General features: G+C 44.7%; 1 protein-coding gene across 1 annotated transcript in view; it reads left to right on the forward strand.

The window, feature by feature from the left end:
* Positions 1-1,807: 1,807 nt before the first annotated feature.
* ETV5 (ETS variant transcription factor 5) overlaps positions 1,808-20,816 on the forward strand; it is a 59,295-nt gene continuing 40,286 nt past the window's right edge. Inside the window, exons 1-5 of the mRNA NM_001192834.2 lie at positions 1,808-1,956; positions 5,076-5,193; positions 5,315-5,402; positions 5,536-5,583; positions 5,678-5,728. Of these exons, the coding sequence (NP_001179763.1) occupies positions 5,149-5,193; positions 5,315-5,402; positions 5,536-5,583; positions 5,678-5,728 (232 nt within the window). The 5' untranslated portion in view covers positions 1,808-1,956; positions 5,076-5,148. The remainder of the gene's footprint in view (positions 1,957-5,075; positions 5,194-5,314; positions 5,403-5,535; positions 5,584-5,677; positions 5,729-20,816) is intronic.

Consider the following 20,816-nt stretch of genomic DNA (forward strand, 5'->3'; position numbering starts at 1 on the left):
ACCCACATGCCCATCCCATTCTTTTGCAAAGGTTCATGCCTTGTCAGCACTGGGCCTAGGAATTCCAGGTTTCCCTTGGTGAAATTCGATCTTTCTTGGCTATAAACAACAGACCAAGGCTTCCCTGGTGGTTCGGATGGTAAAGAATCTGCCTGCAATGCAGGAGACCTGGGTTTGGTCCCTGGGTCAGGAAGATCCCCTGGAGGAAAGCATGGCAACCCACTCCAGTGTTCTTATGTGGAGAATCCCATGGACAGCAGAGCCTGGTGGGCTACAATCCACAGGGCCTCAAAGAGTGGGACCTGACTGAGTGACTGACAAGAACCCTAAGTGGAAGCAGAAAAGAAAGTAGGCAAATTTTGACTTAAAAAAATTTTTTTTTCTCTAAAATCCACACTCCAGGCCCATGGTGGTAGGAGGCAGCACCAGAGTTGACTAGGGCCCCCTTTTATTAGGGGCTCTCTCTTGATATTTGGCTTCTTCCCTCTCCACCCCTGGCACATGAGGTGAATGGCAGGGCACACAAACGAGAACAGAAGAACTCCCTCACAAGCCCCAGGATCCTGGGAGAATAGAGAGCTGCCCCACGGCCTTCACAGGAGGGGACAGAGCGGGCGGAGAGGGGAGAGGATTGCTTATTTGTTTCCTGGAACACTGTGTTAAGAATCTCAGCAATTGCAGTTAGTGCCCGGTCGTTTGGCAAGCAGAGTAGCTTCTCCTCGTTCCCAGCTGCACGGGATCTAATTCGCAAATACACCATCTTGCATTCAACACTTAAATGGAAAACAGCAGCCCCAGGAGGGAGGCAGGCGATCTACCTCTGTAAGCCCCTTTCGGAGGGATTTATGTTTCTAGGTCGGCTGACTGACTGGCGTCGTCTCTGGAGAGGATTTCTTTGAGCGCCGACCCTCTCTCATCTCGGGTCCTAAAACCCACTCTGGCGGTTATAAACTGCAATTAAACGTGGAGAGAAATCGAGATTTGGTTGGGCTTTGGCCTGCCAGCATAAAATAGTAACTGAAATCTGTTTGAGAGCTCAGATTTTAAAAGGAAGATACTGCTTATTCTTCCCCCACTGGAAACCTAGTTAAAGGAAATTAAGGCCTCTCTTAAAGGTAACTAAGATTAGAGAGCTCGGTTTCCGTTTTCTGTGTTTCTGTGGGCCGAACGCCCAGGTCGGTCAGCGAGTTTCTTTCTGGGTGGAATGACGGATTCCTCTCGCCTGAATCCTAAAATGATAGCTTCTCTTGGTTCTGCAGCTGCGAACGACTGGCGCCCAGTAGCCCTATCCTGGCGGGGGTGTTGCTGGGAGTGGGGGGTATTGGGGGAGAGAAGTAGGAGTGAATGGGAAAGGGGAAAGAGCCAAACCTCGCTAAAAAGTTGAGAGAGAGCTGCGAGGAAGGAACGGCGGCTCCTCGAGGCTCTCTGCCCCTTTAAGTGCTTCACTGACTCAGCTAAGCTTCCCCCTCAGGTCGCGTTTTTTATGAATGAAAAACGTCCTTATATTCATTATATAAACAAGCCTGAGCTGATTGGTCAATGGTCCCCCACTGCATAAATTATGCAAAACAGACTCCTGAGGGGTAGGGAGGGACGCGCTGTTGACCAATGGGAACCGGAGTTGATGGGGCGGCTTGGCTGGATTTGCCCGCAGACAGGGTAAACAAGAAGCGATGGACAGCCGCTGGAGCGGCCTCGGGCCAATGGGAACGCGGCTGGGCTACAGCCGCGGGCCAATAGCAGAGGGCGGAGCGGCAGGCCGCTGGGGGCCGGGCCAGCGCTCCAGCCTGGTTGGCAGCTGCGGCGCAGAGTCCAGCCGCTGGTGCGCGGAGCGGTTCAGTGTCCCCGGAGCGGTTCGGCCCAGCCATTAGCCTAGGCTCCCAGGCCCGGTGCGCGCGTGCGTGAGCGCGCCTGCGCCCCGGGGCCGCTGCAAGGGGAGGAGAGCCGCCGCCTCAGGTGAGGGGGCGTCAAGTGGACAACCGGGGCTTCTGAGGGGGGTGTCCAGGAAGGGCCCAGCTGCCTAGAGTTCACTGGCTGATTCAGAATCCTCAAAGTCGGGGTGCACTTTTTAAATCGAGGTTGGGCCCCCCTCCCTCGCGGAGCTCACCTCCCCCCTCCCCTCCCGGGGCCCGGTCCGGTTCGGTTCCTGGGAGGCGTCGGACGGGGGCGGCTAACGGTTCCGGAGCACGAGGAGAACGGGTTTCCGCACGTCGCGGGGGAGGCCGGCGGGAACGCGAGGTGCGGGGGCTCCCGGGTGGGGATGGAGGGGTGCGGAGTTGCGGTCTTTACAGTCTCTGGAGATCTGAGAACCTCGAGGGGACTTGGAGGCTCGCGAGAAGAGGCACTCCGCCGATCTTTGCAGTGGGGAGGATGAGGGAGAAAGCAGCTTAGGGGGAATGTTTGAGAGGTGATGCACCCCCACCCCAGTACCAGGAGGGGTTAAGTGACATAGGCATGTGCAGCGTGTGGCGTTAGGGGTCGGCCAGGAACTTATGCAGGCCTTGCAAGTTTCAGGTTGTGGAAAGCGGACACCCAATCCCCCCCATCCCACCCCCAGCAGACTGAGGGCGTCAGGTTGCCGGCGATTCTGGAGAAATCGGGGAACATAAGAACCGCGGCCTGGGGATGATGGAAAAGAAAAAGATGGGTGCGGAGGGGGATGGAGAGACGATGGAGCTTCGAGCTGGATTAGGGATCTGACCGAATTTCAGAGGGGAGGGGACCTCTAGGGGGGAGCCGAACTCCTGATTGAGGAGGGGTGCCAAAGAGAGATGTTTGGAAGGGTTTTGGGGGTGGGGGAAGGATTGGAGGCGGTTGGTAGCTCCCGGCGCCGCAGCTCGTTTTTATGAATGTGGGTGACTTTATGAATGAAGCGGGTTTCTTTCGTTGGCTCGCTGCTCCCTGCGGCTTTTTTTTTTTTTTCCTTTTTTTTTTTTTTTTTTGTGAATGAAGCATTGAGCTTTCTTCCTAAAACGCTGGGGTGAGGGGCCTGCGTCGGAGGCAGGGCTTGCGTTGGGAGTGGGGGCGGGGGCTCATCTGAAGGAGTTTTCATGAATGGAGAAGGCTGGGAATTGGGTGGAAGTGTGTCTTGTTTTGTGAATGGGGCCCAGTGCGAGGGATCCAGTTACAGCCTTTACCTGATGTGGCGGCTGCGGCTCGCTCTCTCATTCATAAAACCGGGCTCGCTGCGCGCCGCGGGGGAGGGGCCTCGATCGCGCCGCTAAGCTGTGTTAAAGTTTTTCCTGGGGGTACCGGGAGGTGGGGGTTGGGGGGGGGCACAAAGGAAGTGGTCTAAACTCCTGGATGAATTCGAGCTTTCCCTTCAAGCTTAAAAAAATATGTATACTTTGAACGCGATTTTTCTAGCCCTTGAACTTTGAGAGCTGCTTTAAAGACCTTCGATACCTCTTCTTTTGGGTTTGCTTATAACAGCTTTTTTAATTTTTTAAAAACAATTTTTGCTCTTCATGGTGAAGTATTTTTGCGTCGTATTTCATTGTGAGTCTCTGAAAATATCTCCCCCTCCGATCTCCTACCCGTTGTCCACTTCTCCTATAGACGTTTATAGACTTTCTAAGGCCATGATTTATTTAAACTGACAAATTTTTGAAGGCTACAGAGAACTCGTTTTCTTGCCCTTCAACTCGCTGCTGATGCCCTCTCTGATTTTGTTTACGGGTTGGTGACATTTGGGAAGAAAACTTTATGTTGAACTTTTTAGCGCTTGTTTGAAAGGCATTCAGGCAAGCTACCTGGAGTGTTTTTCTAGGAAGTTACGAAGTGTGTAGTTTTGCTTCTCTCCCTCTGACTTTGAAAATATTTTATTACTTGGACTAAGGTGTGGAGGGGAGGCTGGCGGTGAAGGGTTTCCTTGTATACTAACATACAAAAATTTGGTATGCTTCACATAGTATGAAAAGCAAATTGGGTGCCATTGCCCACTGAGAAAAGTTCCCTATTTAAAATTTGTATACTAGTTAAAAAGATTTATCCTTAATTATTTTGAATTGCTTAGAGCTGGGGTGAGTAAAATTAATATTTCTCCCATTTTATTGACCTAACTTCATTTTTATTTGAAGAATGGTACCTTCCTGACATTGTTACTTTATACCTCCCAAATTAGAAACAGTTCTCTCCTGTCCATTTGGATCCCCAGCCTCTCTTTCCAAAACCCAATACTTGACAGTGCTGAAACAGTTTAATTTTCTAAATCATGTAAGAAAAATTGATTTCACTATAATAAACAGATTTTTCTTTCCATGAAACTTTTACTTTTAATGATTTTTAAAGGTCTGTGGTAGACATGCATTTAAAATATGTATAATGGAATTTAGTTAACTTTATGCATTAGTTTTCTTAGCTATTTTATTCTTTTAAAAGTTGGAAATGTTATAGCTTTCTTTGTGAGTTGCCATGGAGAGATCTGTGACATTACCAACACTATATCTGTTTGGACAAAAGATTTAAGTTTTAATTAAGAGTTGTATCTGAAGATAAGTATATCTCTGGATCCTTGTATTCTTGGAACTATATATAGTTCTTTACAACTGACCTACAAAATACTTTTAGAAGCACTATGTATGTCAGATTCTTAATTGCAAATAATTTGGTATGCTTAAACCCAGTTTCTTTACTTCCTGTCACTGTATTATCAAAAATTAAATTGTCTTAAAAAAAAAAACAAAACAAAAAAACCCTAACACTACAAACACCCTGGGGAATCTTTTTACAGAAAGAATCTTGAAATCATCTTTTTAGATGAAAATAAGGTCCTTTTTTTTTTTTTGGTAGGAGACAGATGATAGTAAACCTATAATCTTAATAATTAAATAAAAAAGATTAAAAGAATGACTAGGTGAGTGGATTTGGCACTAAGTGTACCATGCATCTTTGATGCCCTTAATCAAGCCCAGGTTAGTCTATAAAGCTTACACCTTGAGTGGTGGTCTTTAAGTACCTCAGAGAAAGTGAATGATTTCCCACAGAAAAGAACATTGCTAAAAGAACAAGCAATATAAAATCACTTCATTTCTTTCCCCTCACCTGGGCTAAAATCTCCCAAATTCCTATTACAGGAGGACCCCTTCCCCCCAGAAATTGCTCAATGCTGAGAACTTCCAAAGTGATATTAGAGACGCTGGAAGCACCATGGATGGGTTTTATGATCAACAAGTCCCTTTTATGGTCCCAGGGGTAAGTTTATGTGGCTTTTGGTTTGTTTTGTCTTCCTTCTTCGAACGTGAGTCTTATGGCACAGCCCCCTTTGGACCCCTTTACTACACTTACGTCTTAACTGTCTATTGGCCTCTTTCAGAAATCTCGGTCAGAGGAGAGTAGAGGGCGGCCTGTGATTGACAGAAAGAGGAAGTTTTTGGACACAGATCTGGCTCATGATTCTGAAGGTAGTGCAGCTCTCCCCTCTGCTGTGGCTTGTTCATATGGCTCCCTGTGAAAACTGCAGCACACAGCCAGCTTCTTCCCTCTTCCCCCTAGGAGAATTCTCCTCATTCTGGTGTCTTCTGTTTTCAATTCCAGAGTTGTTTCAGGATCTCAGTCAACTTCAAGAGGCTTGGTTAGCTGAAGGCAAGTTTCTTGGCTGTTCTGTTTTCCACATAAAACATTTTACTGTGCTTTTTAATAAAACTTAAAGATCTAAAATAAAAAATCTCTTTTCTAGCACAAGTTCCTGATGACGAACAGTTTGTCCCAGATTTTCAGTCTGATAACTGTAAGTACCTTTCTGGTGGTGGCACATGTGTTCTGAGAGTGTTTGGTCCTTGATCATCCGTGTCTAGAATACTTTTCAGCTGTAGCCAGCCTCTTTGGCCAGTGGTATGTGTTTGGTTTCTTTTAATAATTCAGAGTTAACCCCCTCCCCAAACTCTTGTTTCGTTCCTTACTGAAGTTATTTCTAAAGTGCTTTTATTTTATTGCGGGTAAGATTTACCAAACATGTTTTTATCTTAAAATTTGTGCCTAAAGAATTTTGCAAAACTTCAAGCTCAAAAAATCCTAATTCTCAAGTTAACTAAAGTTATATATAAGTTACTGGACCAAGCATCCATTAATCAGACATTCTCTTCCAGTGGTTTTTTTCGGTTTTTATAAATTAGGTCCTTGATAGAAAGCCTGACATTTTTTTTTTCTTTTAAAGGTGCAGAAAATAGTTAATGAAAGATTCCAGTTAATTGTGGCTTCACCCAACATGTTGTCAATTTCTTTTCTAGCTCAAAGTTGACCAAAAAATGGTCACAGAAGTGACCTGATTTACACTTATTTTTCATGTAGTTGTCAAGACTATCATTCAAAGAGTAAAAACCTTTACTTAAAATGGTCTTTAAGTGCTCATATCACTGAGATAACAAATGCTGTGGAAGCTCAGAAAACAGCTCTAGGGTACTGGCAAGGGCACAGTTAGCTTTGCACTGATCTTTGGGGGCTGTCCTCAACAGGTTTGGGAGCTTTTATGGTCCAGGCAGAGCTATCAAGGACAAAGCTGGCTGATGAAATTTGAGCAGCACAGGGCAGCTCTAGAGAGCATTAGTCACTGGCGAATGAGCAGGTTTAGAAGAGAGGCCTGGAGAAAATGCTGCCTCTTGAGAGTTGCATCATAGAAAAATTTGTGTCTTAGTCATAGTTTATAATAGCAAGCACCTGAGCCAGGCAAGGATTTGATTTCTCATTTTGCACCAACACATTTTTCCGAGCTTTGTTTTATCTTGTGTGTGTGTATGTAAAAATGCCACTGGGAGAGAGGATATCTTTGGATCTAAGTAAAAGCTGTGTGTTCTAAATCAATACATGAAAGGCCAGAGGTACTAGCTAAACATTCTTTAATGATAGGCCTCATATTCATGGGGAGATGCTAGGAAATGTGAAAAGGGAACAAAGTGTAACTCACAGATGCAGGGTTACCTTAGCTTTGTCACAGCTTGGTGTGGATGTTTTCTATAGGAAAGTAAATGCATGTTAATTATTGCCCTCTGATTGCTTTCAAATGATTGGGAAACTTGCCGCTGAAAGGCTAAAGAAAGATAACCTAAAGTGTGTGAGTGAGTGTGTGTGTGTGTGTGTGTGCACGCTCGCGCATGTGTTTGCAAGATAAAAGACAGGATTGTAATCCTACTTTGTTCTGTGTTGACAGTTTGGCCCAGCCTTTCCAGTTCTTGCTCAGAGCAGCATAAACTGCAGTCTGTTTGGGAGGCTTTCTTGGCAGAGGTTCTTTGAAATGCTTTTATGACACTTTTGTTTGTTTCTCTATAACCCAAAAGAGTTAGAAGGGAGGTGAGATGACTGCATTCAGATAGATTTCATGTGCTGAAGCAGAGGTAGGTTCCTTAGAGAAAGATGTCAGCAGACAGGATATTTGGATAGATATTTATCTGCAGGAAGAGGCTTCAGTAAAGGAATCAATAAATGTGTTCTGGCTTCTTAGAAATAATTCCTGCTCGGCAAATAGAACGTGCTAAGTTCTTTAAAGTGCCATACCTAAAATGGAGCTGCTTTGGGAGATGTTTCTGCTTACCAAGTGTGATGTGTTTCTTTGTTTGCTTTTTGCTTTAACTTCTTAAGGTTGGGGTTTTCTGTCTTTAAGGATAAAGCAGATGTTTGAGTAGCCTCAGAGAGTCTTTGAGAATTCCCCCCACCCACCCCCGACTCTTCTTTCTAGAGATGGAGCCGAAAGAAGGATAGATTCAGACAGAGGTTAGGCAGGAACACAGATGTGGGGAGGTGTATTCTTGAACTATGTCTCTTTGCTGTTATATGTGTGACTTTTCACTGCAGTTGAGACAGGCAGTATAGACTCACGGGAGCTGGCAGAGCCCAGGGCTGGGCAGACCCTTTCTCTGTGAGTACCTCTCACAGTCTATTGAGGATCAGCTTCCACTCCAGCCCCCTTCTGGAAGAGCCCTGACTGTTCCAGGGAAGTAGGAGAAGCTCATGCAAATTTAATAAAATCTTACGAACTGGTTTAAATCACTGGATCAATGAACTGGAAACCAAACTTGCACTTGCGGGGTAAAGCAAATCTCTCCCCTAGGGTGGCTGAAACATTTGTAACAAATACTCTTATGTGACCTGCCATGAGTAGTAGTCTACCTTTTTTGTTACTGTTGACTTGACTAGTTTTCCATGTTGAATGTGAGAGTTTTGGTATGTATGTGAGAGAAAAAGAAATACCAAGTAATGTGGGTAACTTATTTTAGAAGGTCAGGTTTGAAGATGATGGCTTACTTTTTTTGGTAAACGCTATCAGCTCAGCTTCTAAAGAGATTTTTCTATATTTTCCAGATTTTGGTTCCTACCCATAGGCATCCATTCATAAATTTTTTTTTAATAAATGACACCACTGTTCTTAAGAGTTAAAAGAGAGGTGAGACATTTCTTAAGTCTTAAAGAAACGCCCAGCCTACTTCTAGTTGTATAGATTTCCCTTTACTTCACAAATACAGAAGTTAGTTAAGTATCCCCCCTAGAATCTCTTAAAGGTCATGTTCAAGGGAATAAAAAGTGCCACCTATAGACATAGGGGTTCTGCCTTTGCCACCCATTGTCCCTTGATCCTGATAAATAACCCTGAAGATCCCAGATTGTTTGAGCTACAAGTCCCTTTTAGAGATGGTCTTGCCTAACCCTTTCATTTTATTAAGGGGATAATATAAGGTCCAGACAGCTGGAGATACACTGGTGATTAGGGGCAAATGGGAGGGGCTAAGTAAAATGAGGGAGGAAAAGTATATAAAATCCTGTCCTTAAAGAAGCTGTCACAAAGCTGCAGAGCCAAGGGCACTGTCACACTCAGAGGCTCCCTCATGATTTCAGATGCCTGGAGCTGGCCTTCAGGAAAGCCTGGTTGAGGGTGGGCTGCCCAGTCTAATCCATAGTTCTCTTCATTCTACAGTCCCAAGAAACTTGCTCAGTACCTTGGTGCTTTGAGTTTTTTGCATAGGGTTTGAAAGAAAGAGAAATGATAAAACAGAAAAATCAGAAAACTGACATGTTTTCCAAAAGACGTTTGTGTGTGTACACACTATGTATCCTGTGTTTTACAAATGTGTTTAGCTACGTGTGCAGTAACACACAGAGCTACCAAGCCACGGAATCTGGGCCAGTAAATAAGTGTGTACTACATTTTACAGAATTAGCTGCAAATCGAAACCGAGGATAATAATGGAAAATCAAAGTGCTTAGTGTTGGGTTAGGGGTAGGAGTTGATAATTCAGTGTTCTGAACTGTTTGTTTGGACACCTTAATATTCAGTTTTCTGAACTGATTGTTTGGGCATCTTAGGGTATTAGTCTCTTTTCTCAATCTGGTTCTTTGGGACCCATGGACTGTAGCCCACCAGTCTCCTCTGTCCATAGGATTTCCCAGGCAAAAATACTGAAGTGGGTTGTCATTTCTTCCTCCAGCGAGTCTTCCTGACCCAGGGATTGAACCCGTGTCTCCTGCATCGCAGGTGGATTCTTTACCACTGAGCCCTCAGGGAAACCTAGGGTATTACTAGGTTCTAGCATATATACATAGTGTTTTTAAATGCAGATTTAAGTTTTGAGTTTTTAAAATTTCACTCTTTTCAGTGTGATACTGTGACTGTTATACCTGTCAGCATTTTGAAGAACTAAAATATTTTACGTTGAGGAGAAGACACGGTAAAATCTTATTTTAAAACATGATCTCTAAACAAATATAGTTTAAAGAATGGTTTTAAAATCCAAATGGCCATGTTTCCCCTTGAAGTGTTCTTTTTAGATCTGTGCTTCAAAAAGAATGGACTGACTGGAGGAAGTAAGGGTAATTTCCTAAGACTGGCTAATTAACTGATAAAATCAACTTTTCATAAAGACATTTGCAATAGATGGCTGGGAAATAGGATTAACTGTTATGGCAGCCCTTGAACCTAAAGTATATTGATCTTAATCCCATTTCAATATGAGATTATTCATCTGGATTTTTTTTTTTTAACTGCTCAGGAGGTTGATATGGTGGGGGGAGGGGTGACTTCCTTTGGGAGAGAGCAGTCATTTTGGCCCCAGACACACTGTAGCAAACTCTCCGTTTACTTGCTTTCTGTTCTTGGGCCATTTGTATATGAAAGGAGCATCCTAAAGTCTTTCTTAGCACAAGGTGAAAAAGACAACAGTAGGCACTTTAAAAATAAGAGGCTTGAGGGAGTTGAGGCTCTTACTTAATCCTTTGCCAGAGCCTATAGCTCTGAAGGTGGGAGAAACGAGAGCTAAAGCAAGAGCAGGAAAGCTAGAGGTTATTTGACTCCAAGTTTTAGAAACCTTTCAGTGTCTTTGTTAGGTAGTCCACTCCCTACCTTACCACTGAGAAAGGGCTAAATGATTTGAAATCCTCTCCTTGATAGCCTCCAAAATCCCTGTAATGCAGGACTCCTAAGAACCAAAGCCCTAGCATTCCCATTTATTGAACAGAGCCATGTGTTTACACAAAATCTGTTTTCATCTAACTTTAATTCAGTTAGGCTTATTAAAAACAACAGACTTTTTCTCTTCCTCTTCTATGTCTCTCTGCTCTCAGTCCTCTAATAAAACCCAGTAACCCTTCCAGTCTCCCATGTTTGGTGCAAAAGACTTGGGATAGAAAATTACACCTGTGTCTGCTGGGCAGATCACTTTTGTAGATTCCAGAGGTAACAAAATCCCAGCATCACGAAATTACAGTCTGTCCCCTGTTTTTCAGCATTCTTCTGCCTTAAGATTAAGATGTGGGTAGTCTGATAAAGCTGAGAATTTCTATTATCTGCCATTTCACCCACCTAGTATCACTGTTTTAACTTCAGTCCTAGAAAAAACATTACCACTGGTGGGGTGGGGTAGGGTCGGATGTGTAATCCTCTACCCAGAGACTGTTCCTCCACATGTTTCTGGGGTTTTAATTGTGATAAAGCTCATCTGGGCTCAGAGGCTGACAGCCCCCCCTTGGGCACATGGCTGCCCTTGAGGCAGCCTGGGCCCCATCTGTGCCCTGGCACATAGCGCTTCTCCACTTGCAGTCCAAGGAGCTCAGAGTCTTGTCATGTTGCAGCTCCCAGCTCTTGGACAAGCGCCAGGCATGCTGATGCCAGTACCGGATTAGGTTTCTTTTTTAAAAATCCATTTTGTGAACTCATCAAGCTCATTTAACAGAGGCTTTGGTCGTCAGTTTCTATCATTGTCCCATTCCTGTAAAAGACTCAGCTTAAAATAAAGGAGACACAAAGACACTAGGCCCCTAGTGTGTCTGAGTGGGTGCGCACATGAGTGTGCGAGTGTGTAACCAAAAGGTTAAGTCCACCTTTGAGTTTGGCAGGTAAATGACCGTGGACTAGCAACTCAGAAACTCAGATGTTACACTTGAGAAGAGTCCCTTCATAAAGGGGCCCTGCCTAGCAAAGAGGTACACCTGCCTAACAGGAGGAGGCATCTAGACGAAAGCTGCAGCTGAGGGTGAAGATTCCAGGGAGCAGGATAAGATCTAGCCAGGAGTTTCAGACTGTTCTGCAGAGTAGCCAAGGCACTGAATGGAGAGTCTGGTTAGTTATATTCAGAGAAATGCTTCCAGTGGTCAACCATCTGAGTTCACTGGCTTGTGGCAGTGGGGGCAGGCAGTGAGAAGCGGTCCACATAAGACATTTGAAAATAGTCCAATATGTTTTGAAAAGGAGGGAAAACCCACGTGCTAACATTTATCCCGTGGATCTGGTTTTCCTGAAGCAGCATATTCTTCCCTTGAAACGAAGTCTACACTAGACTGGCTTCATAACATCTTCCTTAGGGTGATTATTGAAGGTTTGAAAAGAGTAGAAACCCAACCAGTTTTTAGCCTTGTACTTTGTGTTGCCCTTGGAGTAGGTTTCACCCACAGACGATAGATCTTCTCTTCTCTTTTGATGTCTCATGAGCATTCAGGGGGAGTATTATAAACCTTTCAGGCCGGATGCAAAGCCAGGAAAAGGAACTGTGAAACTGTTCATAATAGATAGCTTGACCCCTCCCCCCTTTGCAGCCAGACTCCTGTAGTGTCTCCAGAGACCCACTCCCTTGGGGAGGTGGCTCCCAATACTGTTACAGGAATGGAAAAGCAAGGAGTCTGGAAAGGCTGGCTTCCAGAGAGAGCTGCCCTCTAATGCAAACCAGCTCACCCCTGGGGGCAGGAGAAATACCGCTGAAGTCTGTTTCAGCTGGTAGCTACAGTCAGTTTCTGAAGTGGGCAGCGCGAGATAGATTCCTTTTGCCAGAGGGCACTTGCCGACCTCACTTGGAGCTGACTTGCACACCCTTGCGGATTTCAGCCAGGGTCTCGGCCATCTGAGTCTTAGGGAGAGTGTGGAGCAGGCAGGCGCCTGCAGTGTCTGAATTTCTTACATAAACACTGCGCGCTGGGCGAGCAAGCGTCCCTGCGGCGACAGCTGGGCTCTGCTCCGTCTGCCCCAGCGAGCTGAGCTGCTGAGTTCCCCACCCCCCCTTGCCTGAATGGAGCATTCCAAATTGGTTGTGAATGGAGGGCGGGGCTCCCTTGCAGACTTTTTCAATGAATAACCAGACCCCATTGTGCAGCCTGTGGAAAAACAACCAACTCAAACAACACTGGGACTGTTAGAAATATGCTTGTGATTGGCAGTTTGGAGAACCTCCAAAATTAGTTTCCTTTGGCTTCCCTGCTGCTCCCTGTTCTCCAAGCCTGGGCTTAATAGGGTTTGAGTTTTCTTTTAAGTGCTGATTTTTAACCCTCCAACTTCCAGGCTGGTGGCCTGGGCTTAGGCGGAAGGGCTGCTGCCCACCCTCCGATCTGCCCCCACCCCTTTGTCTCTCATTTTAGACTGAAGCTGTCTAAAGGGAGTGATAATGGGAGAGGGTGGTTTAGCTTCCCTGGAGAGAGGTGTTGAGACTTGATCTGAGAATATTACCCTTTTATCTCTTGGTTCCCTTGGGGCTGAGGCTTTATCTCTCCACTGAAGATTCCTGCCTCCTCTTCTCCAGTCTTTATTCCAGTCCTGAAGAACTGGTGGGGTGTTTGCCTGCCACAGCACTCACATGTACCTTTTAACATGGGAGGACCCAGCTATAACTTCTCTACTCCTTGGCAGTCTCTCCCCCATTTAATTTCCCACTGTGGCCAGAAACATATCATTTTAAAGTGACCCTTCCCAGACTGCTCCTCAGGTATACTCTCCCACTGGGCACTCAAATGCCTTGCCTCGTCAAATGAACATCTCAGGAAGTGCTAGAATGAACCCAGCCTCTGATGAACCCCCAAATCAGAGTGGCCTCCTCACTCCAAAACTAGGCCAGCTTCTAGGGGTACACTTGCCTCAGTATTGCCCACCCTAAACATCTCCCAGGCTCTTGGCTAACAGCTCACAGACAACCCCCACCCCAAAAAGGACTGTGTGGGCTAGACCATGGCTGGGCTTGATAAGCATAAAGGACAGTCCATTAAAAACCAAAACAAAACTTGATAGTAATGATCCGGTGCCATTTTCTCAGGGTTTTCAACTGAGATCTCTTAGTTCCTGCTCTTCCTAACGAGGCTATTTGCATTTGTGTTTTGCTCTAAGGATTTTTTTTCTGAAATATTTCCCTTGCTATAAATTGGTTTTCCAAGGATGTCGTCCTTTCCCTATTAAAAAAAAGAACAGGCCTGGGCAGATTGTCCTTTTGTGAGAGTTTGAAACCTCTCAGGAGGTAACCCTAGATATCTGCTGTGTAAGAGGATGCTGATGTTTGTGCTGCTTCTCCAGAGGGGCTGAGGAGGACTTAGCTTACATAAACACTTTTCAGCTGAGTGCCTGGAAATGCTTTGTAATTGCCTGAAAGGGCACTTAATGAGGGTCTTTTATACTTTTCCCATAGAAAAGGTAGAATAGAAGGAGAGGGGGGATGTCTCCTCCACTCAGCTGCCCACTGTAAAGACCAGATCCTGGAAGGCCTACCCCACGTTTCCTAATCTGAATTTTAGTAGAGAATAATTCAGTGGTGATCACGTCACTGTGCTGGGGGTACCCTCAGAGTCAGAACATTTCTGCTTCTCCCCAGCTTCCTTTTCTTTCCTTCCCCACCAGCCTTGAAATCTTTATTTCTTGGGGAATAAGGAAATAGCAACATAGGGCTTTAATGTAGTCTGTATTTTGACATATTAAACATAGTCCCCGCTTCTCAATTCACATTCCTGTTGAAGCAAGAAGCAACCAGTTTCTCTTAGGCTCTCAGTGTCCAAAAGCAGAGAACCCCTGTCTTTTGTTTCTTCACCTCTGTCTGAGCCACGGCATCCTTCTCTGCACGCAGCCAACCCTTGGGGAAATGTATTTTGCTCACCACCACTCCATTCTCTTGCCTCCCTACCCTGTTCAGCAGCCCCCAACACCAGCCTCCAGCCTGCAGGGAGGTAAGTCTGTAACATTAGTTCTAAGAGTCCTTGGGGTGACCTAAGGGGTGAATAGGAAAAAAACGAGCTAGGGCCATTTTTCATTTTCTGATTCTGTTAAAATGCAAACTCTACCCAAGTCTTCCCAGGCTGCCTCTAGATTTTGTGCAGCTAACGCTGTACCCCAGTAAGACTGTGCGAGGGGTCAAGTCACACTGTAGGCCCTCTTCACACACTTGATGCGTTTCTGCGTTTAGGAGCAGCAAAGCTGTAGATAAAGAGGAATGATTCTCTCGGAGGGGAAGCCACTTTCCTTAGGGTTTGAGTTTCCTCCTGTTACATTTTTAAGATGAATTTTAAACTTGAAGGTAAAATTTTCCACAGTGATTAAATCCCACTTCAAGTATTGTTGCTGCTTTAATGCCAGTTTGGATGAGAATCAAATGAATTGGGAATAAATTATAGAAGGGCTGTTAAAGAAGGCTTGTTTTGCATTTTTTCTCTATGCAGGAGGATTGCCCTGTTTCCCTCTTTCCTGACTGTGTGTTCCATCTTGAGCAGCCCCTCATGGTAGAGTCTGCTGTGGCTGACGGAAAGCCTACAGTGAGGGAGGCCAGCCCTTCGCCTCCAACAGAGCTGGGAGAACAGGGCTGTCTCTAGGCCTCTCTCTCTTGATGGTGAAAGTTAAAGAAGTTGTCTATCATATTGGTTTCTCCACAGCCCAGAGTTTGCGGATGTGACACTCTGATGCAATTAGAATACACGTACTGTGCAACATTCTCTGATGGCAGAGCCCCGAATCTACTAATATGCAACCTACTTCAGTCAGAGTTGGGCCTCTTCTTTTCTAAGCTCCTTTTTCTCCCTTTCATTTCTAACTCTTCAAGGCCTCTGGGTTTCCATTTTCAGAATTCTAAAATAACAGCCCTAAATTGTTAGGATAAATGAGTCGCTGGAAGAAAAGGAACTACACAAACCCAAGCTGTTTCAAGAATAATGCTGAAGTGTGGCAAGAGTGTGAACTTGAAGGAAGTCAATCTGAAACTAGTTCATCTAGGTCAAAAAAATCAACCTGTCTACTACCATTGGCATTAGATTATCTTCCTTGTTTGAGAACACCCGTTTTGTGTTTAGAAATGACTATTTGAAAGATGCAGTTTTGTGCTGAGCACATGTAGCTGTTCAGTAATAGGTCCTCTTTCTGACCTGCAATTCCCTTCTGTGAGTCAGGACATTCCTGATTTAGTACATTCATCCAAGGTGGGTTCCTCTTACTAACATGACCACTTCTTTTGGGAGGAGAAAAAAGTATTAAAGAGTCTTTTCCCATCTATTTTAGCCAGACTTAGAATAGAAACCCTTAAAAAAAAAAAAAAAATCACCTGTCATTACTGTTAGTACTAGTAGAGGTGAAGAAAGGATAAGGCCAATATCCTAAATTCCAGTTAGAAACTGGTCCTCCTAGTCGATAACCAAGGACATGAGCAGCAACCTCCTTACCCTGGCAGACTCGCCCCTGGCCCACAGGTCCCCCTTGAGGACTCCTTGGCCATTCAGTCTTCCCTATGCTTAGCCCATCACTTTGACCTCTTCCCAGCTTCTCCCAGCGTTTTCAGCCCCTTTGCAGAAGAGGTAAATAGACGGCCTTGAGGCCCCCTTCTCTTCCTAGCCAAAGCTATGCCCCCTGCCCACCCTTTAGGACTTGGGCATCTTCCTTGACTTGGGTCATGATTTTTCCTCTCTGGAGGGGGGAATAAAGAGGTAGGGGGAACCTGGAGCACCCCCTGGAGACTAGAGGACCCCACACACATTTTGAGTGGTCAGCCTGGGTGGTGCAGTTCTACCTTTTGGGTTGCAAGCGTACATTAATACCTGCCAAACTGACTTCCACGGGCAAAATTTAGTTGTTCATCTTTGCCCAATGGTATTTCAGCCAGCGGCTGCTGTTGCAGGAAGAGGCAGTGGAAGAGGAAGGAAACTTGGTGGGATGATGCAATTAGTCATTGAGCTGGGCCTAACAGAAGCAAACCTCCAAATCACCCACCTCTCCTCCCCATTATATGAATTTACTAGAAAACATAAACGTGCATGCATGCTAAGTCGCTTCTTTGCAACTCCATGAACTGTAGCCCACCAGACTCATCTGTCCATGGGATTCTCCAGGCAAGAATACTGGAGTGGGTTGCCATGCCTTCCTCCAGGGAATCTTCCAGACCCAACCCATGTCTCTTATGTCTCCTGCATTGGCAGGCAAGTTCTTTACCACTAGCGCCACCTGGGAAGCCTCTAGAAAATATAAACATTCTAGTTCAAATAAGATCCCATCCTAGTAAAAATGCCCCCAATAAAGCCCTTTCCTATAAAGTATAACCCCCTTGTCCAGTCAGTTCCTCTTTTCCACAGAGAAATTAAAATCCCTTTATAAGTAAAACTGCCACTTATCTTTTCCTGCTTTTACCCTAGCCGCAGGGCTTTGTTTGGAGGTCTAACAGAAGCTACAACCTGGGGGCCCCTGAAGCTAGAGCTTTGGTATCTTCAGAGCTGGAGTTCTCCATTGAGAACTCCAATATATTAATATCTAATATCTCCAAGATATTAATATGTTGTGTCATATATTTTACATTCCAGGGAATAGTAAGAGCATAAAATACCGTAACACCAGTCCCGCCCAAACACAAGTTGGCAGCATGTTACTCTCCAGAGCCAGTATGAGCATCGCAGCTTCTTGTCATTGAAGCCAACCCCATGTGAAGCCTTTCCCCCAGAGACAGCAGCGTTTGGCAAGCCCAGTACTTGGCTAGGACACAACCTAGACCCGTATCACTCTTGTCAGCTTGAGTCCATAGCAGAGATTTAGGGTCATCCCTGGTAAACAAAATGGAAGAGGGGCTTACAGAGCATGGTTTTAACTTCTTCGTGGTATCAATTCTGTTGTCTGATTTAAAACCCAGGTGGGAGACATTCTATCAATAACCCTTAATTCCCGTCTTCCAGGAGAAATTCCACTGCCTTTGCAGGTGACCTCTCAGGAGTTTCAGATACTGCTCTCTACTGATGCTATTTATACCTTTTCAAAGTTGGGCCATTTTTTTCTTTTTGAGCTCCTTTTTCTCCCTTTCATTTCTAAACTTGTATTCAAGACCTCTAGGTTTCCATTTTCAGAATTCTGAAGTAATCTCATGTCCCTGCTAACCCTGTTTTTCTGCCCATCCCATTTGTGAACTGATAGGGGTCTCTCTGGAGACAGTCTCCATACCTGTGTTAAAAACTTTTTATTTTATATTGGAGCATAATTGACTAACAATGTAATGTTAGTTTCAGGTGTACAGCGGAGGGATTCAGTTATACATATACATGTATCTATTCTTTTTAAAATTCTTTTCCCATTTAGCTTATTACAGAATACTGAACAGAGTTCCCTGTGCTATATGGTAGGTTCTTGTTGGTTATCTATCTTAAATATAGCAGTATATACACAGCCAATCCTCAGTTTCCCCAGTGGCTTAGCAGGTAAAGAATCTACCTGCAATGCGGGAGACTCAGGTTTGTTCCCTGGGTTGAGAAGATTCCCCTGGAGGCGGAAATGGCAAGCTACTTCAGTATTCTTGCCTGGAGAATCCCATGGACAGAGGAGCCTGGCAGCTACAGTCCCATGGGGTCGCAAAGAGTCAGACACAACTGAGAGACTACTCATGCATACACACACACATGCATTAATCCCAAATTCCCAATGCATACCACCTTTCAAGTAAGTGCCTATCATTTTTTATATAAACTCACCAACAAAGTATTCCTGGACTTATATTCCCCCAAAGGTTCCTGCCCTAGAATTTCCAAGTATTGATACTTGGTATAACCTCATTTACTCTTATGAGTAAGAGAAGTGTCTTCTGCCCTCACCTCTTTTTCCACTGTAGCAAGACCTAGCTCTGCTTCTGCAGGTTATTATTTCGCTCTGGTATTCCCTAGCCATCTTCATGCAGAGTTGTCAAGATTCAAATCTTGCTCTTGGGTTGTTTCTGTTCCAATACTGTGTAATTCTAACCCTATTTGTTGGGATCTGATAGCCTTTTCCCGTAGTCCATACCACGATAATAAGTTCAAAGACATTTTTCTCAAGCTGACCCATATTACCCCAAATTTCTAGCTCTAAATCATGAAAAGTAGAGTGGTTTTGTTGGGTTTTTTTTGTCCACACCCCAATTCCCGAAGCCTGTCTTATGCTGACTGTAGGTTTTTCCCGCAGCGTGGAAGAAATCTGATTCCTGGCACCAGATGTTCTAGGAACTAGCTTTATCAGTTTCTAATTTGGCTCTTGTGTTATTTATTGTACAGAAGATGGTATTGGCCATATAGGGAGGACTTCTATAGTTGTTAATTGATGAATTCTGCTACTTCAGGGTTGATTCTTTACCCTAGGGCCCTGAGATATACCACGAGGGTAATTAATATCCAGTCCTTTGGTCCTCACTGAGAAACAAGGAAGTAATAAACTGGAATAATCAACACCATAATTCCCTACCACCATGATTAATCTCTAGTCTAAAACCCTGAATATTATTGTTACTCACCATAAACCTTGTAGTTCTATTTGATTTCTTAAACTATGTAAATTTATTAGTATGATGGAAAACAGATTACTTAAAATCTTGAATACTATTGCTGTGACAATCATGAAGAGATCTTTTTCTATACCTGCTGCTGCTGCTGCTAAGTCGCTTCAGTCGTGTCCGACTCTGTGCGACCCCATAGACGTCTGGCAGCCCACCAGGTTCCCCCGTCCCTGGGATTCTCCTGGCAAGAACACTGGAGTGGGTTGCCATTTCCTTCTCCAGTGCATGAAAGTGAAAAGTGAAAGTGAAGTTGCTCAGTTGTGTCCGACTCTCAGCGACCCCATGGACTGCAGCCTACCAGACTCCTCCATCCATGGGATTTTCCAGGCAAGAGTACTGGAGTGGGGTACCATTGCCTTCTCCGTTTCTATACCTACTGATACTAAATTCTATCCCAGAACAGAAACCTTGCTTTCTCCATGTAGGACTTTGCCCAGGACAAATATAGCTGTTCTTGCTGTTTGAGATTCAGAATGAACCTACCCGGAAATCTCAGCCCCTCGATGTGGTCTGCTCACCCAGGTGTTGGCTGCACCAGACGTTTGTCATATTTCCCATGAGTTATATGGAGAGCCTTGTTTCCAGCCCAGAGTCCTGCTGCCATTCTTGATTCCCAAGACAAATGCACAGAGGATTCTCTAAGCCAACAAACTTAACACAATTTAGGTCTTAAGCTCCACCCTTTTCTGATCACTTATCCTAATAAGCTAGGTTGGGCCAGTTGGAGCCCCCAGAAACTCTTGTGCCTTTCTCCCCACCCCCAGGTGCTCAGGGCCCCAAAAGACCAGGTCACCCAATCCCAACCTCCTCTCTGGGCCCTGGCCGTGCTTAACCTCTTTGGGCAGAAGGAACCAAACCAGCTGCTTAGAAGGAAACATGAAGGAGAACACTGGGGAAGAGAACTTGCATTCCTTCTGTCACCAGCACAGGTTGGTGATGGCTGCAGGCTGCCCTCCTGAGGACTCCGGGGATGGAATCTGAGCTGTCCTGTCTTCTGGTTGTGTTCTAAACCTGTTATGCACGTACATTCACAAGGAGTGGGCATTCTCTATTTTATTTTTTCCAAAAATGCTTTGTGATCTTGAGTTGAGCTTCTGTTTTAGTTCCTGTTGAATGTGTTATTAATGTGTATACGAAACTACTGGTTGATTTTACTTTTGTTACTGTTTTGTACTTGTGTAATTGCGGTCTTTTTACCCAGCAGCTGTAGAGGTGGCATGGACAGTCGTCATGGTGATAACAGTGGCAGTTTATTTTTCCCTCTCAGGTGTTCCCTTCTCCTTTCTAAGTGGGCCAGGGCCAAAAAAATATTTGAGAACCACTGGCTTAGATGTTAGAGTATGACAACATTTGTCCTTGTGTAATTTTAGATTCCTGGGGCTGTATTATCCAAACATGGTAAAAGGTACAGATAAACAGGACGGTCTTCTTCAGGTTTGGTAATAGGCCAGGGGTGACTTCCTTCGTGTGTAAGGGCATGGTTTTGAAGTTGTTAGCACGTCTGCTGACCTGTTCAGTCAACCGTAAGATAGGGTTTTTTCTCCAAGTATCTCAGAGGAGATGATATAATAGCCATTTTATTGATTTTTTTTTCAAGACATATTGCTGCATTTACTTCATTTCTCTATATATTCTTCCCAAGTTATTGGAAAGTTGCAAGCTTTATCACATTTCACCCCCAGATACTTCAGTGTGCATCTCAAAAGACTGAGGACATTCTTCTACATAGTCTAAGAAAATTAACTTTTATTCAGTAATACTCAGAATTTCCCAGCTGTCTTTTATAACTGATATCAATATTGTTTTTGATCTAGAATTTAAGAATCGTACATC

The sequence above is a fragment of the Bos taurus genome, chromosome 1, assembly GCF_002263795.3.
Source record: "Bos taurus isolate L1 Dominette 01449 registration number 42190680 breed Hereford chromosome 1, ARS-UCD2.0, whole genome shotgun sequence".
Lineage (NCBI taxonomy): Eukaryota > Metazoa > Chordata > Mammalia > Artiodactyla > Bovidae > Bos > Bos taurus.